The following is a 13,956-nucleotide window of genomic DNA, read 5'->3' as shown; positions in this document are numbered from 1 at the left end:
AAATCAAGCTTATAATGCTGAATATGCAATATTTACCATACATGTAATTGACTTTTACTTTTATCTTTAGGGAATCCACGGAAAAGAGACACCAGAATCACCCATCACCGATACCTGTAAACCCCCTCACTTTGTTGGGACATACTCGGCCTGCTGAACCCACCCGGAACCACATCCCATCCGGCGAGCCCCGAGACAAGGAAAAGCCCAAAGAGCGCGAACGAGAACGCGAGCACTCGGACTGGAAAGACTCCAACACCGATGAGCACAAAACGAAGGAGAATCATCACAGTGACAAGGACACGCCCATTATCCTCGATGGACGGGTTTCAGAGGACAAGTCGGCCAATCGGGTGACACCGTCACCTTACATGAGACCGGCTGGCCTTGAAAGAATAAATGGTGGGTTGAATCGAGACGCTCCGGAGAAGAAGAACGAGATTACATATGAGAAAAAAAGCAGTGAGGTTAAAGTAAAAGAGGAGAGGAAGGAGGAGCCGGACGGTCCTACGGAGAGATCACCAGAGCAAATCCAGAGATCTACACCTCAAGCACCTCCTGCCACCGCACTCCACCCACCCTCTTCCATGCCGATGCCTATGAGCATGGCAGGCATGCATCATCCTATTAACAGTATCAGCAGCTTGGAGAGAACTCGTATGGTGGCCCCTTTCATGGGTATCAGCCCCATCCCAGGTGCAGAGAGGTTCCCCTACCCTGCTTTTCATTGGGATCCAATGAGGGACCCTTACCGTGGACTTGACATTCACCGGAGAGATCCGTTAGCTCGCGATCTGTTACTAAGGAACGATCCTCTGCACCGATTGGCGGCGCCACGGCTTTACGAAGCAGAACGCTCGTACAGGGATCGCGAGCCGCACGACTTTAACCGTGACCATCCTCACGGACTTGCCTTAGAACAGAGACGAGAACAAGAGAGAGCGCACCTGGAGGAAAGGGAGCGCCTTCATTTGCTTAGAGAGGATTACGAACAAGGCCGTCTACATCCGATGCATCACCCCGCACTGGACGGACACCTCCCCCACCCCGGTCTTATGGCCCCCGGACTACCCAGCATGCATTACCCTCGCGTCAGCCCTTCCTCGGCAATGGCTGCTGCCCAGAACGGACTCTTAAATAAAACCCCTCCCACTGCATCACTTAGCGCTCCGCCCCCACTTATCCCAACTCTCGGAGCGCGTTCCGCTTCTCCCAGACGGACTACCCCACTCAGCACTGACATTAGAGACAGACCCCCTTCACACACACATAAAGATATCGAGGCACGATAAGACGGGACAGAAACACAAGCGTGTGCCCCTTGTTTGTGTCTGATGGACAACTCAAAGCACTTGATACTGGACTGAGGCTGTATCATATATCTGTATATAAATTGTGCATTACTGATGTTTATTTGTGTCGTTTTTTTGTTTTGTACAAACCACAAATGAAGATTTTTCATGATCTTTTATCTGGTTTGCTCCTGCTTGGTGTGTATTCTTAAACTTGTACAGTACGCCGAGCAAGCGGACAAAATATAGATCTCCAACCCCAACAAAGATGATTTTGGAATGTACAGGTACCTCAATACATTGCAAAACTTGTAGATATGTGCATAGTCTGTGTGTTTCTCTCCTTAAGGAAAAAATCATGGTACAAATATGCAAATGGTTGTTATGAAAGCTTTACTTTGACTTGCTGTACATAGTGGGCAGTGATCAAAGGGAGAGTGAACATTCTCACAGATTTGTTTTGAGTTTAATGCTGCATATTAATGGTTTTGAAGGATCATATTGTCCAAGAGACCACACATCCCTTCTTTCAACTATGCAACTTATGCGTGGGCTCTCTCTCTATATATATATCACTCCTCTTCTGTCTTTCTCTGTCCTGGAGGACAACCATTCTTTACTAAACCCTCTCATTCTCCTGACTCACTGAAGCAACAGGACACGCTTACACATGACTGAGATTGATCCCAGTCGAGGCTTTTCGATAGCGATTATTACTTATAACAGGTTGCATTCCTTAAATCTTAAATCCAGAAACATGCATTTGTTTTTCAAGCTATAAGAATCTGTGTTGACAATCCTTACAAATACACCAATGTTTATTGAACAATGCTTAGCATAGAGAGTGCTTGCCTAAACATTTTAATATCGTTCGGCAATTTGACAGATTGCAAACATGACAACATCCTATCATGACCCATGATGTCACAAGACAAGTGTAAAGCGGGACAATATCCTATTGGTCTAATTGTGTATTAAAGTGTTATGTATCTATGAAATGACAAAAGCAAGTCGTAAGCTATGGACAGTTTGTTTTTAATGAGCAGAGATCTATTTTAGTAGTCCATGGGAGGGTTAGTTGTGCGCTTTTAAACTCTGTGAAATTCAGATGTTGTGCCGTGTTTTTATTTTCTTTAATTTTCTCTTTGGTTTTCTTAAAATCGAACATTAAAATGTCCACTGAAGCAGTAGTGGGTAGTCAATACGTATTGCAAAGAGATTGTAAGAAACTTTTTTGCTGTTTATCATGTACGTAAAAATATGAAGTCCTTTCTAGATCATGTAAAAAAAGGGTGAGGCGACTCAGCATGCTCCTCAGTTAAACTTGTGTTATGTAAATTGTGCCATGTTATTAAAAAATGTGAACTAACATTGTCAAAGTTTGTGCTTTTTTGGCAGATTCTGCTACAAATTGATAAGCTGTTGCGGTTTAATAGTGTAACATTATACTGTTGACATAAATGACAGACTTTGAGGTTGTTGAGGAAAAGTTTTTTAAATTGAAATAAGAATTTACATCCTGATGGACAAAGGCTTAAAAAGCACATAAATTACAGGCACTTCTGGGGATTTAAATTTTTTTCATGATTTTAAAACACTTTTAATCTGAAGGCCTATTTCTGAATTTTTATAATAATTATGTAGGAAAAAATAAAACTATGTAATTTATAAATAATGGGTTGTTTTTAACACAGGGCTGGGTAACTTTAGGACAGAACACATTTCTGGGTTAAAATGACCCAAATAATGGGTTGTTTTAACCCAGAAATGTGTTCTGTCCTAGTTACCCAGCCCTGGGTTAAATAATTTTTAGAGTGTGCCAACTTTCATTACTAAATAAAAATCTCAATATTCTTGTTAAATTTAATGACTTAAAATGAAGATAAAATGAAGATAAAACACCATGAGAGTCCAGAATAGCCCAGGTAAAAAGTGTGCTAAAATGCACTTTAGGTACACTTAGTAAATGTAATATTTTCATGTGCAAATTTTGTACTTATATTTTTTTTTAAAGTCTTTAGTACTATTTAACTCTTTTCCCACCATTGACAAGTTATCTTGTCATGTAAGAGAATAAAATTTGCTTGCAAAAAAGTGTTCCTGATGACTTTCTATGTTAATCTGTAAAACCATGACCATCATCTAGATGGCACATTTACCACATTTATAAAAAATTGAAGCAAAAAAATAATTTACAAATTTTAAACTCTGTGTATGTTTTGATAGTCGTTCTGAATCTTATCTCTGGCAGGGTTCCTTCGCAAAGATGCAATTATTTTAGCTTTTTGCTAATTTTTTTTTTTGTTGAAGAAAAATACCCATATTTGAGAGTTTATAAGCAGAGAAAAAATATAGATAGGATGAAACTTTTCCCCCGTTTTGTTTGTTTGTTTGTTTATTTATTTATTTTTTTAAACCAGGGGTCTGTTCTTTCATTTGATATATGTGTATGTTTATATGTTTTTAGAAGAAAATGCTAGTGGGAAATGAGTTTATTTAAACTTAAGAACATCTAAGTGGACTCATCTACACTATTTTGAGACCCAATTTACACAATGTATCAAAAATGGTATTTAAATATATTTTTAGTACATTCAAGTATACTTTATTTTTTAAAAAGTTTAAAAAGCATCAAGCTGAGATCTCCAAAAACTGATAAAATGCCAAGAACACATTTCTGTAAATTCTAGGTGACTACAGTACATTTACCATGCTATGTTTGTGAGTTTCCTATTAACCTAAAAAATAGTGGAAAAAAGAATAAGTAAACTTTTGCATGGCACTGTAGATTTGCCTTAAACACAACATTCTGAGCACCTGAATATCAGATTTATGGATTTGACCTGGTTTGACCTTACAGTTTGAAATTTTAATGTCATACACTGCTTAAAATAAAGCTTTCGAAAAGATTTGTTGTCAGGCTGTATAATTTCATAAAGAACCATTAACATCCACAAATGTTTTTGTTTCACAAAAGGGTTTTACAGACTAAAAAGGTAAGAAAGAAATTGTTCTTTAAAAATGCTTGACCGAAAGGTATGAAAAAACCATTACAGGACTTTAATTTTTAAAAGAATAGTGACTTAGGCTAAAACACCTTACTAGGGTCTACTGCTAATTTTCTTTAAATGTAAAACCCAGATAGTGTGCATCTTATAGTTTCCAACACCATTTAGGGGACAGAACATGCCTTAACAGTGATATTTTTATGTTTAGACCTAAGATGTTTACTTCAAGAAATTTGTCAATCTAAGAAAAAATCTACATAAATATGAAATTATATAAATTATGTTTTTATGTGAAACCATTAAAAAGTTTTTTCTTTAGGTGTCGGTAAGACAAGATGAATTAACATTTAGCCCACTGAGCCTGTAGATGGAGCTGTGTTCATAATGCAGGTGAGTCCAGTAGTGAAGTTACACCACAGGGCCCACAAATGATGCACATATCTGCATTCTGTTAAAATATATAAATACAAAAATGTTAAATCTGCTAAATTTAAAACCCATTAAGGAGGTCTAGGGTTTTTCAGCGTGTGGACCCCATTGTGTCGTAGGGCGCATATCTTCCTGGCTCCCCAAAGAAAAATTATGATATAAAACATTATAAAACTTTTAAAAATAAAAACAAAACATTAAATGACACAATGTAGTGCTGTGGATTAGTAACCTTATTTTTTGTTGTTTAATTACACAGAATTTTTGATAAATTAATGTATTTTATAAAATGTCATAAAACTGTGGCCTCCTGGCACCATCTCGTGGGACCAGTTTAAAAAACCACTGGTGTAGGGATCAATGTGTTTTTATAAAAACTATGATGAGTGTTATAGCCAAGTACTGTCTATTCCATCAAACTGTTCACGAGAGATGCTGATACCCCAAGTATCAAAAGTGCAAAAAATAAGCAGCAGCCCGTTTAGGCACTCACCCCACTAGATGGCAGCAAAGCTCCTTCACTAAATCCGAACACTTCAACTTGGAGGTGAACCAGGAACAGGTGCACTGAAGGGTGCGGTTCACATCAATGCTGTCATTTGAGAAGGTTAATGTGCTGGTCCTTCTGGTTTATGACGGCACCCACAGGCATGCAAACAATGAATGTTGTCAAACAGGAAAAATACCCTAGAAAGCCAAAGAGGATTGTCATTTAAACACAAAAAAATTACCAAACAGAATGAGAAAGAGATGTTTGCTAGCATGAGATTCTGCAAACTCATGATCAAATAAAATACAGCGATTAAATTACAAACAAAGCATTATTGTGTGTCTGTCTGTGTGTTCCACTGCATCATTTCATACTCTTAACATTTAATTCAGTCCATTTATAGCTTTTAATCCATGAGATATAATTAAATTTAAACTTCATTTCATGCACCAAGTGTCACATGAAAAACTATCAATCAACTGAATTCTCTTCTGCACCCTAAATCTACTGCATTCTGTGCTTTCTGCATTCCTTTCATGTCAAGATGCATGAGTGCACAAATATAACCATTAAAAGGATTAGATACAAATACGGGGTATTTCAAGCCTGAAGACAATAATGATTACATGCATTTAAAAACGTGTGTAGTAGCACAAAATCCTTGACTTACATAATTCTTCAATATTTCAGTAAATGTACAATCTTTAACAAATTACTACATTCTGCAAATCCATATTTATTAAAAAAACTGCTGGAATTGAATATTAAAGAATGTGCTTTGAATGCAATTCAATACTGTTTTATGGTGTCCTTGGTTCCTGTGAACAGACTGAAATACGCCAAAAATTCTTCTGTGGTACACAAAGCACTGATAAGACAAAACGGCTGGTACGGCTCCAAATAAGATTCAACAGCTGCATAAATAGCATTCATGCAAATTTAAACCCTGTGCTATTTGTCATCAAAGGAGCGTGACCTCCCCTGCAGTTAAATTACATTAATATTTATGAAAGTTAAGCTTAACAGAGTCAAACTCTGATCTAATTTTAACACAAAAACACTGCATGATAACATCAGTCGGACATTACATGACGTTTGGGTCTCTCATATTATGTCTACACCTAGGTTGCCCGCAATTAAATCTCATTGGCCTACATAAATGCAGTTAAACATCAAATGATCTCGTTGCCTTGATCTCCCAGTATGTGTACAGAAAATAATTGACCCATCACCTGTCTTAAAAATACATCCTCATGAATATTTAAAACATATCGAAAGAGAGACTGATGAAAGGGTGACATAAATATCCAAAGCCCTTCATCTGCTCATTCCCGCCGACCTAGACCGCAACGACTGACTTTCCACCAATTATCAGTGTCTGGCTCTTGAAGGGTCGACTATATGACCCCTTGCTTGTCTCTCAGCATCATTATCCCCACATCCAAACGCTCTGCAGACCCCAAACCCGATAAGACCATTGTTATCTCCCATCACACATACCCTGGAGACCCATTTATAGAGGGCATGATGTGTGAGCCCAGAGGAAGACTCAATCTCTTTTAGACAGGAGAAACATATACAGAGACTCACTAATTGCCTAACTGGATTTGGCCTCCAGTGTGAAATATCTCCAGAGGGAAGATAGAGAAAGGATAGAGACATAAAGCGAAAGGTGAGAAATGAGTATACAAAGCTAATTCAGCGGATCTGACCCCTGCCGTCCGCTGGGAAATCTCACCTCACACGTATTCCAGATATACAGCATGCCGGTATAATGGAGATGACCCCAATATCATCACGGGAGAGGAAAAGCCAAACATTGTATCGACCCTCAAGACAATGTTTCTCAACCAGGGGCCCTCAACAGAATTCCAAGGGGACATCAAGCGGACATGACAAAACGAGGGTTCAAACAAGCTAAAACAAATAAACAGCAACATACATATTAGTGTTTGGTTAGTTTATATCTTAAACATGTATATTTCTTATACCAAATATTTCATGGGTATTGAGTTTGGTGGACATCACGTCACAACAACTTCGCCTCGTGACATAGACAACAGTTTGTGATTCGCGCCGAAGTCTGCTCTCTGGGGAAAACCACCCTGTCAGGATTTATTTTGCGATAACAACCAATTGAATGTACATCTTCTAGCTTATTACACGGCTACTTACCACGTATGAATAAATGGACACGAAATATTGATTTATTATTTTGGCGGTAATTAAGCTTTTGTTTATAACAGCTTGAATAAGAAACAGCGGAGTCGGCATCAAATATTTCTGCTCAAGATGATTCACTTCAAATTAACGTTACCCAGATCAGTTTTAGCAGTTGTCTCCGCTCTCTCATGCCAGGTTTGAAGTTGTCACAAATGAAATATTATTATTTTGTCTACAATTACTTACTTGTGCGGCAAGAAGCTCTGTAATTAGCGCGGGGTTTACAGTTATGTTCGACTTCATGTGGCGCCACAAGAACTGACAGGCGGATGACGTCAAAGTTACGCGAGGGCGAGTCGAAATTAGGCTTCACTGTATGATTTCTCTAATCGCTCTCGCGGTGCTTTGACGTCATTCTCCTTTCGGTTCTTGCAGCGCAGACTGAAAAAACATCCGTCTCCTACATAACAGACCTCGGAATGTCGCCAGTGATGACCAATCATAATACAGTATTCCAGAGAGCCGTGTACAGCACTTACCAAATACTTTAGTAAACTACATTAAAATTCCTAAATGTTATAATGGTTTTAATACTTAATTTAGTAAATATTAAAGGATACTACAATGTTTACAATTTACTAGAGTTAACAGAATACTGTAGTAGCCTAAATATTAACCATAAAATACTAAAGTAAATACTAAAGTATGCTGCAGTATTTTAATGTGGGGAAATTATACAATTATTATTGATAAAAAGGACAGCAACATATACCACGGCCAAGTCTGGAAAAATAAATGCATTACGGAGCAGTTTACCGGACAGAGTTTAGATTAAGCCAGTTAGGCCTTAGTTACATTGGGACATTTAACGCTTTCACCCCCAGGTTTTATTTTTTAAGTTGCCAGCACCAGCATTTTTCATGATTTTCAAAAAAATTTAAAGTTGCCATGAAACCGAAGTAGCAATTGCCTTATTTTCCCCATGGTGACGTATATCTGCATGAAACGGCATCTGAAATGAAATAAGGCAGGGCTGGATTTGAATTTGTCCAACGAGATCTGATTGAATCGTTTGAAGTTGGGTCGTTTTGCTAATTGCTAATTGACCCCGCCCACCTGCCATACCATATGACCGGAGGTGAAGAGAGATCGTTTTGAGGAGGCGAGGAGATTTGCATTTTTGATTAAAGATTATGAGCACACACAAATTTTTTAAAAATAACGAAGCTCACATATAAGTCATTTGTTAATAATACCACAATATTAAAATATATATATACAGTTTTCATTTCAATTTCATTGCGACTTTAATGCCTTCAAGAAAATGTTTTTCTTTAAATATGTAAACGTACAAAATGAAAGAACAGACCCTCTGCTTTAAAAAAAAAAAACTTCATTAGTTCTCTTGTAATCACCTCTCAAATATGGGTAGGTTTCTTCAAAAACACCAAATTTTGAGGAAAAGGCTGAGATAATTCCATTTTTGTGAAAGACTTTTGATAGAGATCCCATTCAGAGAACATGCAGCTGATTGCCCTATAGACGGTTTCATCGGACGCATGTGCGCTGATGTGATACACGTCTGGATCGGAACTTCGTTTTTTAATGGTGTGACTAGTTGCTAAACTGATCTTTTGAAAAAAATGCCTCGTCGAAAATAACAAATGTTTTGGTTTCCAAGATAATCTTTGTGTTGTTTTTTTGCTTGTTTTATAAATAAACTACGTTTAAAGAACTTTGTTGTTATTTATTCTTAGCGGAGTTTACCGGAAGTTACGTGTGGACCACGACATCCGCTTGTTTATGTTGTAACTGCTGAAACAGTCTATAGGGCGATAATTTCGTGTTTTATAAGTTGCGGAATGGTGTATAATAGCGTTATTGCGGAAAGCCAGAAAAACTTGTCATTGGCAACAGGGGCGAGTGGGACCAAAAAATCTACCGGGAAATTTCGTATACCACCGGCCCTCCGTGGTAAAAAAAAAGGTCTTGTATTTGTAGTAAAACTACGGTAATACAAATCGTAATCAATCTGCAAAAAAAAAAAAAAAACATTTTCATAATAATAATAAAATCATCAAATCATGGATAATTTTCCGAAATGAGTAACTATACAAAATGATACCTGTTTGAAAGATGGAGATGCGCACCTGTCAATCAGCTATTACATAAAAGAGCGAGACCAGAGATGAACGTGCTCATAAATGGGAGTAATATGGAATACTTTCTTTACATCTTTGAAAAACTGTAAGAATTTTTCCTTTAAATATCATTTTTTCATATAAAGTTTTGAGAGATAATAATGTTTTTTTCCACTGCTATTGCTCATTTATTTTAACGTGTTTGGCGCATTTACCTCAGAGTTTATTTCAGTTATTCTGCTGTTTTTCCGGTAATAATAATACAATTTACATGCCAATCCTACTTCCTTGTCTTTTTATTCATTTCATTATGCTGTTATATGTAATATGAAAATCACATAATAGGAAATATATAATGTGATACTGCAAATTTACCCTTCTTATTTTTATTTATTATATAGCCATATTGAGACAAACATTTGCAAATGTGCTGATTTGATCCATTCATGTACTGACCACCAAGCTAGAGATTTTAAACATCATTAATCCACACTTACTATCAAATAGTCTATCTGCTTGATGGATCAATCCGACCACATATGTAGTCCAATAAACAGGCATTCGGCGGCGTGGCTTTTTACATCAAAGGCCGACAGGCTATACCATTTAAGGGAGCGCCGTTCAATGATCCCCCTATATTTTTAAAAATTCTAAACATGGTTGGACCTGTCGAACAGGTTGAGCACTTTTATGTTGAGCAAAGAGGCTGCACAGTTTGAACAGCGGGAAGCAGCCACACATCAAGCCGCCAGACGGGGTTGCTATAACTCGCAATGTATAACTATTATCAGACCGACCCTTGCAGCCTCAAAACACTACCGGCCTACCGGGAAATGTCCCGACTCTCCCGATGGCCACTCCGCCACTGATTGGCAGGGAAGCGTTTTCTCTTGATTGATGAGATAACTCGTCAATGGCAGGGAAAGAGTTAAAGGGATCGTTGTTTTGTCCCATAGAAGAAAGCTGTTTGGTGTGGTGGGGCATCATGTGTCTCACTAATAGCTGAGGTAATGATTAAGGAATAAAACAATATGATGGAATTTAATGGGTACCGTCAACTGTGTGCTTACTATCATTTATCCCAATACTCCCCCAAAAAAAATTCCCTATGGAATTCAGTGGTCATTATCTGCTGTATGTTTACCATCATTACTTAAAATATCTTCTACTATAAAGACTTTAGTACATATTTCAACTTATACTAAGCTCGAGAATATTCAATGGGATCAAAATTGCATACAACTATATTCAAATATTTTGTGAACAATGGGGGGGTGAATGAAAGTTCAACACATCTGATTAAAACCATATAGGTTGCTCAGCTGGCCCTACATTCCTTTGTCTTAAGGTGGAGCGCATAAAAAAAGAACCCATGGGGAGCTGTTATCTGTGTGTCAGTCAGTAAGAAGTGTTATCTCGTGATGCTTTCCAGACGGCCCTGCGGGGAGAGGGTCAGCGATTTTAAGTGCATACATTTAGATGGGTATTGAGAAAGAAGGTAAAGAGGAAATCTCAACACAAATCAAAACACAAATATTTGACTTGTTACTATCAAGCAAAGGCCACATACAATATTTGCTGCAAACAATGTAGCTCCCTCCCCTAATACTTTTCAAAAGTGAAATTCTGAGTACATTTTTCATAATGAGAGGTTAATCCTCTCCTAAGACTGGTGGTGTGTAATGTAAGACTAGAAACATTTATTTTAAGCAAAATGTTGGAGAAAAGAGGAGACGTGGATAAGGCAGAGCTTGAGCAAGACCACCGCTTCTGTTGTGGAGCTCAGAGCATTGCACTTGCAAGATAAATCCTCCCTTTCCCATGCATTCACTCTCTGTGTACAACCAGATAACGTTGCCAAGGAAACATCCAGGATCTGTCCAATCAGAACTCTCCCACCAAGCTGCTCCCCATGCGATATGCAAACAATTAATATCTTCAGCGAGAGAATTAATCTACATGCGTATGAGAGGTGGGACATTCCCATTTCATTGACTTGTTTTCGGCTCAACAAGAGAAAGGCAAGGTCCAAAATTCCCATCTGTGTGGGATTAATGCCGTGTATACATTCAAATCCCATCCCTGTACATAGGTGTGCATTTGGTGAAAAACAGCATTCATCACTAGGTAGTGAATTAAGTGTAATTACTTCTGAAGCCACTCCATTTTCCCAATGCGATCGTTCCACCTAGAATTGCCTGAATGAAATATAGTGACATTCAACAGTTAATCAAACTCTCTGTAACTAATAAGCCATTGGTAATGGCTTAGCGGGGTCTGTGATTTGTTACAATTTGCGAAAGATCAATAATTGGGACTGTAAACTATTATGATCATATTATTAGGCTATTATTACTATAGACATCTGCATCACTTCAACCAATCATGTTATTGACTATTAACTCAATAACTGTCATGCTATATAAAGAATGGTTATTAAAGTTATTTAACACAAAAGTAGGCCATATTATGGGATAATAAACCACAAAGCCTTTCCACAACTTTAAAACTGCACCTGTGGAAAAACTGCTGTGGTTATTCTTCCTCATACATTATAAATGTATTGTTAGTTTGCACAGAAAGCATTGGTTTTCCCAGTTTTTCTTTATACGTATACTGTAAATAACAGTATTGGAATTAATAAACAGTAAGCATCAGTAAAAACAATAAGTAATATATATTTATAGAAAAAATATAGCTGCAAGCACCCACTCAGCCAACTGTGCATGAATCATACCAAGTAATGATATTTACTTAACAACTTCTGGTAAACAACACTTCAAGGTAAAAATAATAAACTTTTAATAAACTATAATAAAAAAAGAGAAAAAAACATTTATTTCTATACCAAAATGGTAAAATGATCTGTACAACACTGAGCTAGAAATGACTTTTCTTGAAATCACACAATACAGGATCATAACCTGCAGGTGTATGTTGATCACAGTACATTGTTTACAGAGCATACGTTTGGTTATTTGCGGAGGAGATTTTACAAGATTTCAAGAGAAAGCGAAATTAGACTTGTTACCCAGAAACTGACGTCACATCAGTGCACCAATAATCAAACCTGTCATATTTATTCAAGTGTTTGTCGTTTATCACATTTGTGTACAACTTAGGAATTAACACACAAGCTAATTAGCATAGGAAAACAAACACAACTACGGTTAACACCAGGATCTTTCTCAGGTATAGCACACTGTCAGAAAAAAAAGGTACAAAAGCGGTCACTAGGGCGCTTCTCTTTTAAAAATTACAGCTTTGTATCCAAATAGTGCATAGTAGTACCTAAAAGCTGCATGTTTGTACTAAACGTCTACATATCTGTACATACGAGCGGTGAACAGAATTTTACATTCTACTTAAAAGTATTTGTTATTTATCAGTGTTTTTGGAAATCATGCATTTCAAAGCATATACCATAATTTTTACTCCACTACATTTCATAAATACAAGTTTTTGCTTTACATTTAATATTCAAGTACATTAAACATCTAGTACTTTCTTACTCTTACCCAAGTATGTAGTACTTTCGAATTTTTTACTCAAGTAAATATAACTAAAATACTTAAAGGAAAACACCACCGCTCCTCAATACTTCACTACGTTCCCACATCAACCTAGACAAATTAATACATACGTATCTTTTTTCAATGTGTGCACTTAAAATTTGTACAGTGCGTCGTGAATGTGTTAACATTTAGCCTAGCCCCATTCATTCCTTAAGATCCAAACAGACATGAATTTAGAAGTCACCAAAATAAAACGTGCCGATTTTTTTAAGCGGATAAAAAATGAAAACTATATTGCATGGCGGAAGAGCACTTAGTATGTAGAAACTCACCACTCCTGACTACTCCCCTCTCGCACAAACTTCCGGCAATATTACTGCGTGCCGAAAATCTTCAAACTGGTGCTCTTCCGGCATACAATAAAGCTTCATTTTTTATCTGCTTAAAAAAAACACCATGTTTTATTTTGTGTCACCATACTTACTCGTGTAACAGTCTTTAAATAGCGAAAACATGGAAGTGTTTGGTGGCTTCTAAATTCATCCCTGTGTGGATCCCAAGGAATGAATAGGGCTAGGCTAAATGCTAACACATTCATGACACACTGTACAAAGATTAAGTGCACGCATTGAAAAAAGATAAGTATGTATTAAATCATCTAAGTTGAGGTAAGAACATAGTAAAATATTGAAAAACTGGTGTTTTCCTTTAAGTACTGTCCATATTAGGACCTTTTTAAAGGGTAATGGCTAATTGGCAACATTTTTGTGTAGTTTGTATCAAAAATAGTCCATTCTGCGTGACTTGGTCCAAACATCGAGCAGAAATTTTGAAGACAAAATTTGTAGGACACGAAATAATAAATCTTAAACCAAATTTTAAAAATGGATTATCTGCGCATTCTCAGAATAAAAGGTA

The 13,956-nt window shown here is 37.1% G+C and overlaps 1 protein-coding gene and 1 long non-coding RNA gene across 9 annotated transcripts in view; one reads left to right on the top strand and one right to left on the bottom strand.

Moving 5' to 3' along the window:
* auts2a (activator of transcription and developmental regulator AUTS2 a) overlaps nucleotides 1-2,661 on the top strand; it is a 400,535-nt gene extending 397,874 nt beyond the window's left edge. For all 8 annotated transcript variants that reach the window (XM_055208395.2, XM_055208393.2, XM_055208397.2 and 5 more), the window contains one exon: nucleotides 71-2,661. In XM_055208395.2, coding sequence (XP_055064370.1) covers nucleotides 71-1,292 — 1,222 coding nt within the window. In that variant the 3' untranslated portion in view covers nucleotides 1,293-2,661. The remainder of the gene's footprint in view (nucleotides 1-70) is intronic.
* A 1,050-nt stretch (nucleotides 2,662-3,711) lies between these two features.
* On the bottom strand, nucleotides 3,712-7,132 carry LOC129446905 (uncharacterized). Its single transcript, XR_012372616.1, has 3 exons — nucleotides 6,958-7,132; nucleotides 5,223-5,416; nucleotides 3,712-4,748 (listed from the first exon to the last, which is right to left on the bottom strand). It is a non-coding gene; the product is annotated as an uncharacterized lncRNA (long non-coding RNA).
* Nucleotides 7,133-13,956: the final 6,824 nt, after the last annotated feature.

Source organism: Misgurnus anguillicaudatus, chromosome 12, assembly GCF_027580225.2.
Source record: "Misgurnus anguillicaudatus chromosome 12, ASM2758022v2, whole genome shotgun sequence".
NCBI classification, from domain to species: Eukaryota; Metazoa; Chordata; class Actinopteri; order Cypriniformes; family Cobitidae; genus Misgurnus; species Misgurnus anguillicaudatus.
This window is presented reverse-complemented; position numbering and strand designations above follow the sequence as displayed.